At 34.0% G+C, this 19,340-nt stretch overlaps 1 protein-coding gene across 1 annotated transcript in view; it reads left to right on the top strand.

Annotated features, from left to right (window-relative positions):
• The window catches only part of LOC123838506 (receptor tyrosine-protein kinase erbB-4), a 950,771-nt gene that overhangs the window by 398,281 nt on the left and 533,150 nt on the right, over positions 1-19,340 (top strand). Inside the window, exon 2 of the mRNA XM_064585840.1 lies at positions 13,000-13,151. Within this exon, the coding sequence (XP_064441910.1) occupies positions 13,000-13,151 (152 nt within the window). The remainder of the gene's footprint in view (positions 1-12,999; positions 13,152-19,340) is intronic.

The following is a 19,340-nucleotide window of genomic DNA, read 5'->3' as shown; positions in this document are numbered from 1 at the left end:
TAAGGTCATGTCCAATAATAAAAAAATTTGTTTATTGTCACATTAGCTCTTTATGTGTCATAGTGAATGATTAGATTCCATTAAAAAGTTGAACTTTTACATTAAATCTTACAGATTTTGTTACTTGCTGCACCATTATTATAAAGCCTCCAAATAGGATATCAAATTTTTAAAAATTAATTTTTCCAGCATTATTGAGATATAATTGACATATAATATTGTATAAGTTTAAGGTGTACAAATGTGTTGATTGGATACAATTACATATTGCAAAATAATTACCATCATAGCTTTAGGTAACACCTCTATCATGTTACATAATTACCATTTCTTTTTTGTGGAGAGAACATTTAAAATCTGCTCTCTTAGCAACTTGAAGTGTATTATACAATATTATTTACTTCAGTCACCATGCTCTACATTAGTTCCCCAGAACTTACTCATCTTGTCACTGAGCACCTGTACCCTTTGATCAACATCTCCCCATTTCTCCCACCTTGACCCTAGAACCCCACTCCACTCTCTGCTGCAGAAAATAGTATGGAAGTTCTTCCAAAATTTAAAAATAGAACTATCATATAATCCAGCAGGCCCACATCTGGATCTAAATATATCCACAGGAAATAAAAACAGGATCTCAAAGGATACATCTTTAAATCCAAAGATGAGTGAAACTTTCATGGGAAAACATTCCAAATTAAGTGACTGTCCATGTAATGTGTCATGCCCCTTTGACCCATGAGACTGTGGAATGAGTAGGGAAGTTACTAGTAGTGGAATGTCTCGGTTAATGTCTCAAAATTATAACATCAGATTTCTGAATTTCCTTTCATTTTAAAAGGAAGAAAACTATGACATGTTTATGGAGTTATTAAGTCATCTAGAGTGGGGGCTGGATTGAAAATCAGCCTTAAGTATAATATGTAGTGAGAAGACTATGTTTAGCCTGTCTGTGTCAGAGTAGTTTCTTTTTGTCCTCTTTGACAAGTGAATGAGGACATGGGAGGAGATATAAATGAACCTGACTAGGTGAATAAAATGTTTGTAAGTTGTGGCATTTCTTCCGATGTAGATGCTATTGAATATTTCGGTAACAGCATTTCCTACTGTTACAGAGAAAGACCTCCCAGAAAATTTCTTCTCACAGGTGATGTTCACCTTTTGTAACACAAAATAATATGTGGATATATGTATATATATTTTTCTGCTTCATATATATATTTCTGCTTCATATTTGATTGTAGATAAGATGGATTTTGACTTTGTGACTCTTGTTTATTAGCAGTGATTCGAAATCAGAAAAAAACACTGTATTTAATTGCTGTCTAAATTTGTATGATATTTCTAAAACTTTCTACAGAAGATTTCTATTACAGTGTAAAATGTTATAAATTTGAGACACAGATCTCATTTATTTCTTAATCCTTTGACACTTAGCCCAAAGCCCCATATATTGTAACTCCCCAATTAATATTTGTTGAATAATTGCATAACAGAAGAAATGAATAAATGGCAGATATTGTCCTAATGATGACTATCTCCTTATCAAACACCTAATTACATTAGTATTTGAAGTTGATTACATTGTAAAAATAACCACACAGTGCTCATCTGAATCTGTTTTAGAGAGACCAATCTACTGGAGATTATAAAATCTGGTTTCTAGAAAATAGATTTGGGGCTATTAGAAAATAGTTTAAAATAAATTATAAGATGACATATTTTATTACATAGTCTATATCCATATCATATGGTGTTTTGTTTGCTTTTGTTTTCTCATCCAGGAGGGTTATATGACTAAGAACAACCTTCTAAAACTTTCAAATATTTTGTTAGAAGGTGATTTTAGATTAGGCTTTCCATGTAGATTATCTGAAGATATAGTCAAAAATGTCTGCTGCACCCCTGCCTCTCGCAAGCCTAACATTAGCAGACTTTTTTTTTTTAATTCATTGTTTCTTTTTTAGACACACCATTACTTTGAATAAGCAAGTTTGGATGGATGACCCAGGACAGTGGAGTGGACCAGGGCTTTTGTTTATAGTTTGTGGGTTCATCACTGCAAACAAGCACATGGACTAGAGTAAAAATGGGTGTAAAAAGCAGCCTGCATTCTTATAGCAAGCTATGTGTCCTAGCATGGAGTTTATTCCACCCAGAAGAGAGGCATTTTTCTGCATTTGCACAAAGGCATCAGCCCTGAGTTGGGGAATGCTTTAAAGGAAGAAGACCCTTAAAAAGGAGCATGTGGGTGACAACATACCATGTTTTACTCTTGATATTTCTCAATTTTGCCAACCACTGATATAGCTTGATTGAATGTCTTTAAAAGCACTCTTATTGCATGTTATCAGCCAAGTAAACATTTGCTGATGCAGAGAATTAAAAACAGAGTTTCATTCTGCAATGAGTGCAATAGAAAGGCCATAGGGCATTTCTTAATGTACATCTTTATCGATGCTTAAGAAGCCAGCCTTAATATGTGAGCATAGCTTAGGAACATCTAGTCTAATTCCTTCTTTTGAATATTTCTAACAGGAAAAAACTCCCACAAACTCCACTTTAATTACAATCAATGGCAATGGTCTCACAGTGATAAGGCATCACACACAGACTGGTTTTTATTACACACAGGGGGATGGTCGAAGGCATGATAATCTAGGGAAGAAAGATGGTTGCTAATGTTTACATACTTAGCTCCCACTGGCATTTCACCCGCTTGGAGGTTTGCACTGTCCCTCTTAATCTGAGAGAATGCATCCAGATTCACAGTAAGACCTCAGGGAGAGCCAGATGATGGGGCAGATGGCAGATGACTAATTTGGCAAGGCTTGATAAGTGGAAATTGTTTGCTTTAATTGCTTGTCAAGTCCAGTACCTACATTAAAGTTAAGGACCTAGCACTTCCACATAAAATGAAATACTACAAAGTAAATAAGAAGGATTCTGTGTAGGGGATTGGTAAGGGGTGGGAAGAATGATTAAAAAATGCTGGGAGAGATTTGTGGCAAGACAGTGGTAAGGGGAATATTATTTTATCCAAGAATAGATGACATGAATGCAATTTCTAAATCTGCAAAGTCTTTCTATTATGTTTTTTCAGCTTTCAACATAGGAATTTTATGAGATGTTATTTAAGAAAAAATACAATAAAATAAAATGTTTAAAGACAGGAAAACAATGAGGAACAGAAACTAAGAATTACATACAAGTAGTTACAAGTCAGCTTTTGATGATGCATATAATGCATTTAAAATCATTTGTAATTATTTTAATTTTACTAGGCTAATTTTTGAAATATAAGATGGAAAAAATTGGACATGTTATAAGAATAACCTATTGGGAAGACTAATTAGGGTAGACTACTCACAAGACATATTCATAAACAGGAGACAATCATGTATAATTTTTATATCTATCATTTTTTTGTCATCACCAATGACACCAATGGTTTCCTTTTGCAATATAATTTAACAGTTTAAACATCTTTGAGGGCATTTAAAGACTATTGTAGGTAAACAAGAGAGGTAAAAGATCAATTAAATTTTAGATGGATCAGTATATGTAGTCTACTGACTTACCTTTCATCAGTCTGTGCTATAGAATGCCTGTCTTTCCTAGCTACAACTCTATTAGTGAAGGTCTACAATGCCAAATGCCCTTTTCATTTGGCTCAAGTATCATTTAGAAAATGTTTTTGTTAATTTCAGCAGCTTCTCTGTTTTGTTATTTTGGGAGTCAGTAAAATAGTGGTAGAAAACGGATTCAGAGAGTACAGTACAGGGTCACTTATTTTTTTTTTTAAAGGTACCAAAGTTTTACATTGAAAGATATTTTATTTCCAGCTTATATAATGTAAGCTACAAACCAGGTTTCCTATTTTGGCATTAATTTTTTTAATACCTTTAAAGTTAATTATAAAGAATACAAAATTTCTGAAATATAAACCCATTTTCTTTATCATTTTTGGGCATAATTTTTCATAAAAGGACCAAAGCACAAAATACCTGGAAAACAATATAATAATGTTTTATTAAATTCATACAGGAACATATTTAACTCCATCAGATACATAAGCCAACTTGAGTGTGTGTGTGTGTGTGTGTGTGTGTTTTAATTTATACTCAATAAAATTTAAGTTTTAACTGTAGAGATCTAGGTAATCACCACCATGGTCAGTATGCAGATAGTTCTGCCATCTCCCAAATTCCCCTTGTGATCTTTAGTCAGACCCTCACTATCCCTCTTCCCCACCCCCTAGCAACCACTAATCTGTTCTCTATCCTTGTAGTTTTGTCTTTTTACAAAATGATGTATCGATAGAAACACATGTAGCCTTTTAGATTGTATGTAGCCTTTTGAGTCCTGCTTCTTTCAGTCAGTATAATGCCTTTGAGAATTTTCCATGTTGATAGATCAATCATCTGTTCATTTTATTGCTGAGGAGATATTCATGGAATGTATATAATTTATCATTTCACCCATTGAAAGACTTTTGAGTTGTTTCCAATTTTTTTGTGAATTTGAGTAGAGCTCCTATAAACATTCATGTACCTAATTTTCTCTTCCTTGTGATTTTAATAGCATTCTTTTCTCTACCTCACTTTAAGATTATAGCACATAATACATGTAACGCACAAAATATGTGTTAATCAGCTGTTGATGTTATCAGTAAGGCTTCCAGTCAACTCTAGGCTATTTATTAGTTAAGTTTTGGGGGAGACAAAAGTTATAAGAGGATTTTTGACTGCATGGGGCATCAGTGCCCACATTGTTTAGGGTCAACTGTACTTCTGATCAACTGCTATAAATTAAAGATTCCCTCCTCGGGTGCCATTACCTTGCTAGAGCAGCTCACAAAACTCAGAGAAACATATTACTTACTAGGTTAGCAGTTTGTTATAAAATTATAAGGCAGGAATAGCCAGATAGAAGAGATGCGCAGGGCAAGGTATGGGGAAAGGCTAGGAGCTTCCAAACTCTCCCCGAGCATCAACACATGTTCACTGTTAACCTTAAAAATAAAACTGCCTGGGGCGCCTGGGTGGCTCAGTTGGTTAAGCAACTGCCTTCAGCTCAGGTCATGATCCTGGAGTCCCGGGATCGAGTCCCACATCAGGCTCCCTGCTCAGCGGGGAGTCTGCTTCTCCCTCTGACTCTCATGCTCTCTGTCTCTCATTCTCTCTCTCGCAAATAAATAAAATCTTAAAAAAAAAATAAAAAAGAAATAAAACTGCCTGTTATTTTACTAGCAAAATTGCGTTTATTTGGGAATAGCAGAGAATTGCAATCCAGGATGAGCAGGTTGCTGTAAAACTATGTGAAAATCCCCTCATGTACACATTTTTATGCAAACATAATTCTTCATTTATCTAGGGATCTACAAATGGGATTGCTGGGTCATTTGATAAGTGTATGTTTAATTTCTAACTTTGTAAGATGTTGCCACAGTGTGACCTCCTCAAGAGCATCCAATGAATTCAACCTGTTACATAGTGTAGAGTAGATTTTAAGTAAATATTTTAGAAATAAATTCAATCACAGATTTTTTTTAGCTGGAGGAAACATAAAGATAGCTTATTTGAGAAAAGAGAAATATGGAACCAATGAGAACAGAATAATTGTTCAAGTTTACATGGCTAACAAGTGCTGGGGCAGTGGAGTCCCAACCACTACTTTCTTTGTCCAGTGCTCAATCTTTAAATCAGACTGATTGAGTACATCACCGTGTAAGACTTATATTTTAATTTGCTTTAATATATTGCATAATGCACACACACTATATACTACATATTTGGATAAATGGCAATAGCTAACATTGAGCTCTGTCAATGAGTCAGACATTGTGCAAAGCAAGTTACACATAGAGATTGATTTAATCCTCACTACTGCCTATTGGCAGATGGTGGTTGTTACTATGTCCATTTTACACAAGAGGAAATAGAATGACAGAGCCTGAGTAACTTGCCCAAGATTAAATAGTAGGCCAGTGATTGAGCTAGATTTTATGCCAGACATCTGGCTCTAGGCCCTGTGTTCTTAACCCCTAAACTGGGTTTATTATTAAAAATGGTGCAAAATCCTACTTTATAGATATAGAAACAGAGACTCTAAATAGTGAAGTTACTTGATGAAGTTCAACATTCAGCTTTTAAAAATGGAAAAACCAACATATTTGATCCTGGCTCAGTTACAGTTCTTAGTGACTCCAAAGTCCATTTATTTACTCAACAAATATTGACTGAAAGTCTACTATGTGCCTGCTCTTTTAGGTGTTGAGCAAACAAAGGGATTGCCTCCTACACAGCTTGCATTGTAATGTAGAGACATATAATAAACAAGTAAACAAGCAAAATGTACAATGCAATTTCAGATAGCAGTAAAACAAAAATAAGAGAAGGCGAAGAAGACAGAGCATGATGTATGAGAACCTGCTACTTATCTTAGATAAGGCTATTTTGAAGGAGTGACATTTGAGCAAAGACCTGAATACAGGTTCTTACAGGCCATGTTGAAAAGTTTGGATTTTATAATAAGTAGATTAGAAGCCAATGAACGTTTTCAGTAGGGGAGTGATGTGAATGATTTATGTTTTTTAAAAGATCATTCTGGACCCTGTGCGGAGAGTAAATTAATCAGGACATGTAGGGAATCCAGGAAATCAGAAAGGAGCCTACTGTCAAAGTCGAGGAGAAAGATAAGAGTGACTTGTATTAAATGACTATAGTAATGGAAGTGGCAAATTTGGCTTTATTTGCAAATATATTTTGAACATAGGGCTGCCCAAACTCACAATCTCTATGTAACTGTAATAGCACTCATTAATAGTGACCCAAAATGTTGACTACTTCATAGTAATAATAAAAATAAATAAAATAGGGCGCCTGGGTGGCTCAGTTAGTTAAGCGACTGCCTTCGGCTCAGGTCATGATCCTGGAGTCCTGGGATCGAGTGCCGCATCGTGCTCCCTGCTCGGCAGGGAGTCTGCTTCTCCCTCTGACCCTCCCCCTCTCATGTGCTCTCTCTCTCAAATAAATAAATAAATAAATCTTTAAAAAAATAAATAAAAATTTTAAAAATAAAATAAATAAAATAAAAATATTTTATTTTTTGAGACTTACTATAGCTCCAGATTTTTAAATGCCCAAGAATGTGCATTAAACTAAAGCATATTTATTATGTTAATGCTTCTGAAAAGGAAAGTACTTATTATTAAATCAGATAGAAAAATTAGAAAATTTATCAGATTACCATATATGTATTTTTTATGCAGACAATCCCTGAATCATTCCCACATAATGTATGGCATAAATACATATATATTTATATATATCACTCATTGCTTCTTTACTATGTATCTTGTACAACCACATTTAATCAATATATATTTTTTCCAGGATACTAGGTCAACAGTAGATGCTAAATAAATAATTATTCCTTTCTTAATTCATATCTCATATAGGCATTTGATTTGAAAGTTAGGCAAAAATTTGATTCATTGGTTGATTGATTGCTTTTACTCACTTGTCTATCTTGTGTAGTAAGTGGAAGGCTAGTTTCCAAAGCCATAACAAGCCTGGAGGCAGTAATTGATTTTTAGTATTAATATGGATATTGTTAATGTTTTGTCATTCCACTTCTAATGTATTTTCCCCCTGAATTAGACAATTTTGTTAACCTGCCTTTGTATATTGTTACAAGCTCCTAATTATATTCCTTTATTTTTTTTTTAATTTTATTTATTTATTTGACAGAAAGCGAGAGAGGGAACACGCACGCACGAGCAGGGAGCCCAATGCGGCACTCAATCCCAGGACCCTGGGATCATGACCTGAGCTGAAGGCAGATGCTTAACGACTGAGCCACCCAGGCGCCCCTCAAGCTCCTAATTATATTCCTAATTTTTTTACTGAAGAAGGATTATGTAGTTCACTCACTGTGAGAAATAGATCTTAAATCAAGAGGAATAAAAAGCCCATGTTTGCAACTATAGCTACATTTGTAGCAGAATCAATACCAAATAGAATCATTGGTGATTTCATTACGGCCTCACATACAGCTTTACTGCTGGAGTTACAGTGGAATGAAAACTCTAGGAAGCCCACGTAGATTCAGGATTTTTGAGGTTTGAAGTATTATAGGTTTATACTTTAAGGACTTCATAATAGTGTTGGCAAAAGGGACTGAATTTTGTGAAACTTGTTTTGGCTGGTAAGGAAGATTTTTTCAATTCTGTTTGATAAACAACTTTGTGAAATCAATGAAACTTAATGGTTTAAGCATTGTCTTGTATACATTGCCTGATGGTAAAATCGATTGACAAATGGAAGTTGTGAGGTTTCCTTCAGTGAAGGCTTCATGAAGAGAAACACAAATGATTTTTATGCATCCGTCCAAACTAGTTCTCTTAAAATCAAGTCTGCCTTTCAAGATGAAAGTTATGAAGAGCATACTAGTCATTATAAATAGCAGTTTGAATCAAAAATAAATATATAGAAAAGCCTCCCTGAGACAAAAATTTTCCTAAATTGAACTGTGTATAGTAAAAACTCCAAATACCAGGATGTTTGGAGAATATTCTAATTAATGAGATTTTCTGTTTATTGGAGGATTTTTTGTTGTTGAAAAATATTTCTAAACATACTCATTCCAATATTATGTTTTCATATGGTATATACAAAACACAGCTGATCATTTATTAAACAATGGAAACTTCTGAATTGAGAGTTATTTTCTGAATACCAGTTATTGTTTTTATAGCAAGTATATGCATATTATTAAATGATAATTTATTACAAATCACTGTGCTATGTAGCTCAGCAAATACAAAAAAAAAAAATTAATAAATTGCACCACTCTTCAAAGAGTTTATAGCCTTTGTGGGTTTCTTATGTAAAGAGATTATTATAATAGTAGTTAATAACTAATAAAAATTTCATAATATATAACTTTTTTCATATATACAGGATGAGAAACATGGAAAAATACTTAGTTATTACAGTTATATGAATAAATGTTTCTTCCAAAATCTATTTAAGTTTCTACAGAAAAGATCAGAATATCTAAATATTTTAGAAAACTTTTCATTTGGATGTTTGCATATTGATTTTTATATATTGATATTAATGTACAGGTTTTATTTCCAATTGAAAGAAACTTGTACAACATAAGTTGTATATAAGTTGCAATGTGGCATTGTATATATTTTAGAAATAGTGCAGCAAGTTTATTAATTGATGTATAATTTCCCCATCAGTAGTTGTATTCAAATATAGGCTTGTTCTCATTGGAATTTAAAATAATTGAAATCTATATTTCATAAACCCATATCATAGTACCTTTTCTCAACAGACATTTTACAAGTTCATAAAGATTTTGTTGTAAATTTGCTAGGAGCGATAAAATAAAGATTATGGATTAAGGGTGTTTCCTAGAGAGTCTCTACAGTATATTGGGGAAAAAGAAAAAGGCCGGACTTTGATATTGGCTTATAAGGATCATGTACATGAATCAGTCACTTCTTGTTTTCCTTCTTATGTTGAATAATATTGTGCTTATCAACAGAAATTCATTTTTTTTTAGTGCTTATTAGTCTTAATAAGTAAACCTCCCACAGGATCAGTAAAATGTTCAAATGATCAAGAATTATTTTTTAGTTTCTTCAGAAACAGACTCTTAAGTATGGAGAACAAACTGATGGCTACCAGAGGAGAGGTGGGTAGGGGAATGGGTGAAATAGGTGATGGGGATTAGGGCACCTCGGTGGTTAAGTGTCTGACTCTTGATTTTGGCTCAGGTCACAATCTCAGGGTTGTGAGATTGAGCTCCGCATTTGGCTCCATGCTGGGCGAGGAGCCTGCTTAAGATTCTTTCTTTCCCTCTCCCTCTCTCCTCTCTCCTTCTCCTTTTGCCCCTCCCCCAACATTTGCACAGGGACTCTCTCTCTCTAAAAAAAGAAAAAGAAAAAAACAAAACAAAACAGGAGGGCATCTCTTGTGATGAGCACTGGGTGTTATATGTAAGTGCTGAATCACTAAATTCTATATCCAAAACTGATGTTACACTGTATGTTAACTAACTGGAATGTAAATAAAAACTAAAAAAAAAAAAATGATTTTGTAGTTTCATTCTGAATTGAAGTTAGTCAAACAACCAGACAAAATAGTAAAAATTACTTAAGGTCAAAAGCATATAACTTAACTAGAATTTAATCCTTCCTCTGTGTAATATTTTAGTAGCTATAATCAAAATTCACCATTATCTTTATGTTAATGATAATAAAGCAATGTAAAACCTTAATTGTTTGAAAACCCTGGTTCATTTTAGCTCATTTTTTCAGCAAATATTTAGGGTGTGTCCCTAGGTCTTATGGGCTAAGATGGTGGTTCAAGGTTTAGCCATCCCATCCCCATTCCAGGCAGCATATTGGAGGAAGATGTGAAGAAAAGAGGCAAAGTCAGCTCCAGCCATGCTTTAAATGAAGTTCTGGCAAAGTGTCATACAACATTACCTCCAAGGGAAGCAATGAAATGAAATCTTTTTTTGGGGTGGCCACATGCCCAGCTGAAGGTTGTGTAGTTTATTATTCTGGAGGAGGAAGCGAATGGATATTGAGGATTCCAGAAGTCTTTGCCTCTGTCCCTAGCACTGTACAAAAACTGCATTCTCAAAGGCAACAAATGAAATCCAGCATGGTGAGTGCGAGACTTGGCACTCACAAAGGGAGAAGGTGGAGGAGTAGGTTGGAGGTGACAAGCTGACAGGACCCTAGAGAGGAAATGATTTTTAATATTTCTTTATATGTTAGGTTTCAGAAACAGTCTAAAGATTATGTATTGGTTTTCTAGAGCTGCTGTAACAAAGTACCACAAACCATAAAGCAACAGTAATTTATTCTTTCACAGTTCTGGAGGCTAAAATTCAATATCAAGGTGTCAGCAGGGCCTCTGCAACTGGGTAGAATCTTCCCTCGCCTCTTCCTAGCTTCTAGGGATGGCCATCAATTCTTGTCATTCCTTGGAGTGCAGCTGTATCTTTTCCTCTATAGTTACATGTTTTGTTTTGTTTCTTGCACCCACCCCCACCCCTGCCGCTGTGTGTCTTTGTGTCCACATGGTATTTTCCTCTTCTTAGAAGGAGACTTTCATGGGGCGCCTGGGTGGCTCAGTTGTTAAGTGTCTGCCTTCGGCTCAGGTCATGATCCCAGGGTCCTGGGATCGAGCCCCACATCGGGCTCCCGGCTCAGCAGGAAGCCTGCTTCTCCCTCTCCCACTCCTCCTGCTTGTATTCCCTCTCTCGCTGTGTCTCTCTCTATCAAATAAATAAAATAAAATATTTAAAAAAAAAAGAAGGACACTATCATATTGGATTTAGGACTTACCCTAAGGTCTTCTTAACTCAATTACATCTACAAAGACCCTGTTTCCAAACAAGGTCATAGTCACAGATACCAGGGGTTTAACTTTCAGTACATCTTTTAGAAAGACACAATTCCACTTTTAAAAGAATATTTCTAGATAATTTACTGTTTGAGGAACTTTAGACATCCAGACAAAAAAAGGTTATGATTTGTTTGTTTGTTTTAGCACTGAGCTTCCCTATGGTCAAAGGCCTACATTATTCTTCAAGACTTTTAGATTTAGATTTTTGTTATTGTTGATGTGTCAGTAGGCAAAACAGTTGTTAAGATGGTCTTAATTATTGGAATGTATCCATCTAGGTGTTTTTTTTTCCTTTGTGTATGGAAACCCATTTGCTTGAAACCCATTCCCTTAAATACCACCAAAGAATTATGACTTGTCATTTCTGTGTGCCTAACATATAACTGTTTATATGACTTTATTACACAGCTCTGTTCTCTTCAAAGTTTACACTTTATAACTTGCCTTAATTTGGATATATTATGTAACTTACTCAAAGAAGATTATTTCACATCCATTTCAACTTTCCATACTATTATTACAAGATTCATAATATAGGTTTTTTTTCAGTCTATTGAAGATGAGTTGGTGTATTAAATGATAAAGATATTGTGTAGGTAGATAGAGAAACCATGAGAAGTAATAACTAAAACTCTGACTTCTGGAAGACAAGGAAAATATCAACATAGACAGAAAGTAAAGAACACACATGTGTGTATACTCGGTGCTCACCTGTGAACAGACTCAAGATCCACGCTGTCAGAGAAAGCAGACTGAGATCCTTTATATCAGTCCATTATACCTTAGAATACTAATGAAATATACAGAGTGATGACCCAAGTGATATCAATCAAAGCTCATATTTTGTAACATATTCTGTTTCTAGCATATGTTTAAAATGTATAGACTACAAATGTGATTGTTTTAATTTTCGCTCTTTGCTCTGTTTCTTTGGAACCCCTGCCTTCTTAGTCTCTGTACTTCGTGCACGCAATTTAGGAATATAGAACTGGTATCACTTATTTGTCTTATCTAAAAAAGCTGAACTCACAGAAACAGAGAGTAGAGTGTGGTTACCAGGGCCTTAGGGGTGAGGAAAATGGGGAGATACCGATCAAGGGTACAGACTTCCAGTTATGAGATGAGTAAGTTCTGAGGACCTAACATTTAGCATCGTGTCTATAATTAACAATACTATATTATATACTTGAAAGTTGCCAACATAGTAGATCTTAAATGTCATAACAGAAAAGAAATGGCGATTATGGGACAAGATGAAGGTGTTAGCTAATGCTATGGTGGTAATCATTTTACAGTATGTAAAGTATGTATGTATCAGATATATCGTATACCTTAAATTTATACACTGTTATGTATCAATTATATCATAATATAGCTGGGGAAAAATAAAAGTGAAGATATTATATCTACGTGGTTTATGGGTATTAATGACATTCAAAATATTTTAATTCGGGGAAACGAAGGAGAGTGTGTGGGTTAGAGAGTTGAGGGAGACATTGTCACTGTGCATGTCATGGAGCGGTTATGTAACTTCCCCGGTATCTTCTTGTCTTGGCAGTGTGTGCAGGAACAGAGAACAAGCTGAGCTCTCTCTCTGACCTGGAGCAACAGTATCGAGCCTTGCGCAAATACTATGAGAACTGTGAGGTAGTCATGGGCAACCTGGAGATAACCAGCATCGAGCACAACCGGGACCTCTCCTTTCTGCGGGTAAAGCTGCCTCTTTCTTTCTCTTCTCTTCTCTGTGAGTGGACAGTGGTGTCACAATGCATAAAGACAGACCAGCTTGCTTGTACTTGATGGTGATGCTCTTCTGCCCGGCAGGGACCATGACTGTAGGCAGAAGATAAGAGTTATCAAGGCATGCCTAGGAAAAGAACAAGAGTAACAATGCCATCATGACTGACACCTTGAGTTCAGTGCAGTTACTGTTACTCTAAGACTGATAAAAGATCCTGTCAGCCTATGGTACATGATATCTAGCAAGTCTGTTTTTTTTTTTTTTTTTTTTTTTTTCTGATTTGCAGGCAAGAGGAAAACTGTTAGGCTGGGGACTAGGAGAGTCAGAGGACCAATCAGATAAGAATGGGTAACTTTAGTAATCTCACTTTCTGTCCCTTTACTGTCACTTTGGAAATTTCAGACCACTCCATATTACCATAATAAGACTAATACTGTTATCTTTAGAAGAAAAATGACATCTGTTTTTGAAAACCCACAAATTAGTTAAATTAGATACAGGGAATTATAAGTACTTATGTAGATTTATATATGCATACACATAAATGCATATGTGTATATATAAAGTTACTCAGAGACAACCAGTCCTTTTGCAAACTTGTTTTGGCTCTCATTTACATCCTTAGTCTGTTAAATAGACTATCAATGCTTTGTGGCTTCAGTTTCTTATGTTTTGCTTTAACCAGAATAGGTAATAGGAAAATCTGAACTTCAAAGAGATATGGTCTTCTGCATAGCTATGAATTTATTCTTTATATAAGAACTATTATGTATTTTAAATAACAGCATCCCTCTAATAGATTTGATTTTTTCAGTAGTATTTACACATTTCTTAGGAGTACTGTCTTGTGTAAATCAAGACAAAAGTGTCTCAAATACTGATACAGTAGACTATTTGGGATATAGTGAATTACTTAAAGAACTATGATAATTTAAATAATTCTGCACTTAGATAAGTAGTAAAAAAAAAGGCAATGATTTTTAAATACTTTGAATTTACACAACAAATATATCTAGAAGGGTAACAACCTCAGAAAATAAAACACTATGAAACTTATGATACCTGTTTATAAAAATGACTATCATACTAGGATCAGTATAGGGACTGAAGGTATTTCCATATTCTGCTGCTTGATTAGCAGAGCACTGGTTCTATGAGTTATATGTCAAAACTTTTTAATAATTATGAAATTTAGTTATGACATTTTTGTTTATCAAAAGTAAATAGTAAAAATTATCTAAGTTCCAGAATGTGAGAGCCTTAGAAGAGCTTAACACTTTTTTTTTTTCTTTTTTGGACTATTGTTTCAAGAAGAGAATACTTGTAAGCTATCCTAGAATAGCCACTTCAAAGGAATGCATCATTAGTTATTAAAATTTGTTTACAAGCTTCTAACCTGTGTTCATTACTTTCAGATAGATTTTATTCTTCAACATCAAAATAAGATTTTGATGGCATATGAGCTGATTTGGTTAGAAATGCCAAGAAGCTCAATGATGTGACAGAAAAGGAAAATTGAGGTCTGAATTCTGAATCAGGGAAAAGAAATAGGTTAAATAGTTTATTCAATCAGAATAATATGAGAAAATTTTAAAAGGCAGTCTAAGATCTTTGTTTTTCTTCTTGTGTTTTCTTGACTTTGCTGTACATGGAACAAAATTCCACGGGCTTAACAAAAAATAGTCATGGATATTGTAAATGGCAGTCTTTAAAATAAGCAACATAAAATGTTATGATTGTATATTTTATAATTTTAAAATTCTTAAGCTCTTATAAGGTAAAGAAGAGAGTGATCAAAAAATAGATCCACGTCAATTTTATAATATTTAGAAATAGGAAAGTAACCTACAGATCTTTGACCAACATGGTCTATATTGTTGGATATTCTACCTTTTTAAGAACCATTTTGAGTAAAAAGTAAGACAATAGAATAAACAGATTTGGGAAAGAATAAAATAAGTATGACCAAGGTTTCTACATGAAATAAGAATTAGTTGTTTCTTAAAAAAAATAGTTGTTGATACCTAAGTAGCATTTCTAAAAGTTCATGCAAACTTTGTACTACCCCATGATCATATCTTTACTGTCATCTACTGATTTAAAGATAGCTCTAATAGTTTTTTTTCCTTACTAATAACACCTTTTTTGTTGTTTCACTTATCTGTTGTTCCTTTGGAAAATAGCCATTTCTAGACATGACATATATGTATTCACTCAACAGATAGTCTTAGCCCAAGAATACAATAGCAACTAATATATTGTCCTTGACTTCAACAATCTTGCAGTCTTGTAGAGGGTTACAGATAAGTTATACATAAGTATCGTGTATATATGTGTGTGTGTATGTATATATATAATGTATACAATATATATATATGCATATATAAAAAATTATAGTTGCTAAGACAGAAATGAGAAGCCAGAATATGAATGAAGGTATGGTCTTGTCTTAATGGTAGGTGTGAGTGCTGGGCAAAAAAAGGAATGGCTAATTCTGAAAGACTCAGGAAAGATTTCATCAAAGAGGTGCTTGAATTGAATCATGAAAAGATGAATAGGGGCTTACAAGGTAGGTAGATGGAAGAGAAAGGCATTCCAAAGGGTGCAATATGAGTGCAGGCTTAGAAAGAAGGCCTGAAATCAGAGTTAATAAATGTATACTTAATGTTTACTGCTTTAGATATTAGACATATGCATGCAAATAAATCACACATCATTCTCACCTTCATGGAACCTATAGTGTAGTGTGGATCAAGATAAATTTGGGGATGGAATAAAATATTAAATTGGAGAGGTAGGAAGCCTTATACCATAGATAGGTATTCAGGGGACATCAGAATCCGAATAAGTTAACCAGTGGGGCTTGGATAAAATCATCAAGGGGGATTGAAAGATTCTTAGACCAGAAAGTGGCCCAAGGACAGACCTCTCCAGATGCCCCATTCTCTGTTTTTTGGTCAGGTCAGTGTTCTAACTACTTTTCTGCATGAGCCCTAAAAGGAGGCACAACTGGCTGAAATCTTCATTAGGCTACTGTATTCCAACTGTACCTTAGAATATGCTAAAAGCTCTCCATTTACAGGTTTTCTCCACTATTCAAAACTTGCTTTATGTCACTTCACTTTTATGTAAGACCTACATGACTACCTGTTTTCACTAACCAGAAGAAATCTGAAGAGGATTTTCACTTTTACGAATGATAATTGCTTCTTTTCTTCGTACCATTTCAGAGTAGGGAGGGTTTAATACAAATACTCTACTTTCAGAGAGAGGGAAAAACTGTAATATAAAAATTTCACTCCAGATAACTACATTATGGTTCATTTGTGTTCTTAGTGGGTTCCCTCCAAAGTACGTAATCTGTCCAATATTGGCTCATTATAATAAGTAGAGGGCATGTAAAGGAAAACTAGTTATTTTACATTATGCTAATATTTCCAATAAGTTTTGAATTGTATGAGTGAGTAGTAATCTTGCATTAACCTATTCTATATATTACATAGCCTTCAAATATATTTATATAACTGTAATTCACTGAGCAACTGCTTACAGAGGTGTGCAATTTCCCTTCCTCTCAGAATGACTCAAACCTATAATGTGTTTAGAGAGACATCATAGATAGGGATCTTAAATTTATTTCTGGAATTAATTTCTGTCTTTAAGAACATAGGAAATTACTTTTGTTTTTAAAAGATCTTCCATCCTTATTTTCTTCTCTAATTAGCAAGTTCATTGTATTTTGTTTTATTATTTGTTTTGTATGAAACCACTCTAATTTCTATAATTCATGAGAGCAGCTTACCTCAGTACCCTGTTTACCTCTTTCACTATCTGAATAGTCATATCTAGAACAATGCCTAAAATATCATAAGCTTTCATTAAATATTTGCCTAATGGACAAATAAATGAATATTTTTCATAAAACTTGATACTTTATAGATCACCATTTCGTGTATTATATGTTCTCATGAATATGTCTACCTCTCCTCATGTTCTTTCAGTATGACATCACCACAGATCAGGTGTGTGGGCGTAAGACACCCACTGGGTCAATCAGAATCCCTTCCTGTGAGTTTCTATATCAGTTAGTTTCTTGACCATTTGGGTACTAGAACATAGTCATGTTTTTTTCTTGTCATTTGGGTATCAGAGAGGGCTGTGCAGATGGCAGAATGGAGCCAACACACTGAAACAGACAGCAGAGAAAGAGAGAATGACCATTCACCCCAAATTACTGGTGAGGGAATTTCCAGGTTCTGGTCTTCTGATGACTGGTTGTATTACAGCCAGTAGTCCATAGGATACTCCTGGAACTTGAGAGTAACTTTGAAGTGATTTTCTCTTTTTTCCCTAAACTAGATACGTTTGTTTTCTTTTGTTAAAACCAAAATATCCCATCTAGTACATCTCTCAAGATCCCATCTAGTACCCTCATAATTAAATCTACTAGAACACAGAAAAAGTATGCTTTTGAAATGAAGATGTATTTCTATATTATAAAAATAAAAAACCAAAACAAGCAAAAAACCACCCTATAATGTTTTGGAGATACTTCCTTAATCTTTGTTAGATATATTTTATTGAAATGCTTTGAAATGCATTATTTTCAAGATGCTTTTCTTGTATCAACCTTGGTGCTTATCTATATAAGCACCTTTTCACCCAGCTTTGTTGTAACCTCCAAGTTTTTGCATATCTTCTTGGGGAAAAAAAATCTGGTTGACAATATTTAACATTAGACCCCTGAGACATCACATAGTTGGCTAGAAAAAGGCCCTAAAACTTATTTACTATGTACTTTATCACAGTCACAAGGTTAAGACATAATAGAAAACAGCAAGGCATAAAAATCACAGGTTTTGTGTTATTGTCTTAGACTTTGTGAACTCTCTCAAACAAGGTGAAATATAGCAAATAATGGGAATGGACTTTTAGACCTTTTACCCTCATTAGAATTCTTGAGAGGTTTCTCTCCTTTGTCATTCCATTGGTCTTCTTTGCTACTGCTGGCATTCAATTAACTCAACACTTCTAAAAAGTACATTTTTAGACCTACCAGTGTTTATATTTTACATTTATTTTCTCTATTTTATATATTCCCTTTAAGCAAATAAGTATTAGGTGCCAACAAAATGTAAAGCAGTGTAATACATAATGTAGCATATATATGAGGAGTATGGATACCTATCCTTAACCATTACTATAATAAGTAATAATTTGTAATCTGTGGCTTGAATTTAGTTGTGTGAAAATTGTTTTGGAAATAGTGCTTATTAGGATTATGAAGAGATAAATTTATTTTAACCATTGATCCATTGACCTTGGGTATTAAAAATATTAGTAATTCATTGAACCTCTCTATGCTATAGTGTAGAATAGAAGCCTTAAATCTTAATGGTTATAGATGTCTTCATTACTGAAAAATGAATACAAAATAAATTAATACATTAAGATATCTCTCCAAGTAGCAGCATTAATATTTTGTTATTGATAGCAAAAGGTGATGTCTCTGAAAAAGTCAGAAAGTTTAGATTTTTAAAGTAAAAATATATTTAAATGTATCTTCCCTCAGATGAATAACACATGTTATTATGGGAAAATAAATTTTATGAGAAAACTTTTTGAAAAAATAGCTGTTTTTATTGTATATTTGGCACAGAGCTGTAGGGAATTTTTTGGGTATATAAGAAATAATGCCATCTAAAACTTTATTTTTAAAAATAAAATTCCAGTATTATTTCTTGTTAGAAATCATATAAATAGTTCATTTTCTCTACCAAAGAAAATGTTTATTTTTAATTTCATATATTATCTTTGTCTTTTAGTTAATAATTAGTATCATACAATGTCATGGAGCTATCATCCTCCTTTATTAGGATATATATTGGATCCTTTATATATGAGGATGTTGCTTTACAACCACTGTCCATTGGACATGAAATTTGCATTGCTTTTCCAGTGCTAGTAATGGACCTACATTATTTCATTTTACCATCACACATAGTTCCTTTTCTGAGTAAGGACACATGTTTGCAGGAAGGCAGATAAAGCTGTAACTCAGAAACTACAAGATGCTGACTGGCTCACTGGAACCTAAGACCTTGGCTTCATTAGCATAGTTCTGTTACAATATAACCAGGGATGATGCTTGGCAGTAA

Source organism: Mirounga angustirostris, unplaced genomic scaffold (genome assembly GCF_029215605.1).
Source record: "Mirounga angustirostris isolate CCGP_5_RB_7025 unplaced genomic scaffold, mMirAng1.0.hap1 SCAF_3, whole genome shotgun sequence".
Taxonomy (NCBI): domain Eukaryota; kingdom Metazoa; phylum Chordata; class Mammalia; order Carnivora; family Phocidae; genus Mirounga; species Mirounga angustirostris.
The sequence above is the reverse complement of the archived record's forward strand: the minus strand, read 5'-3'. Positions and strand labels throughout refer to the sequence as shown.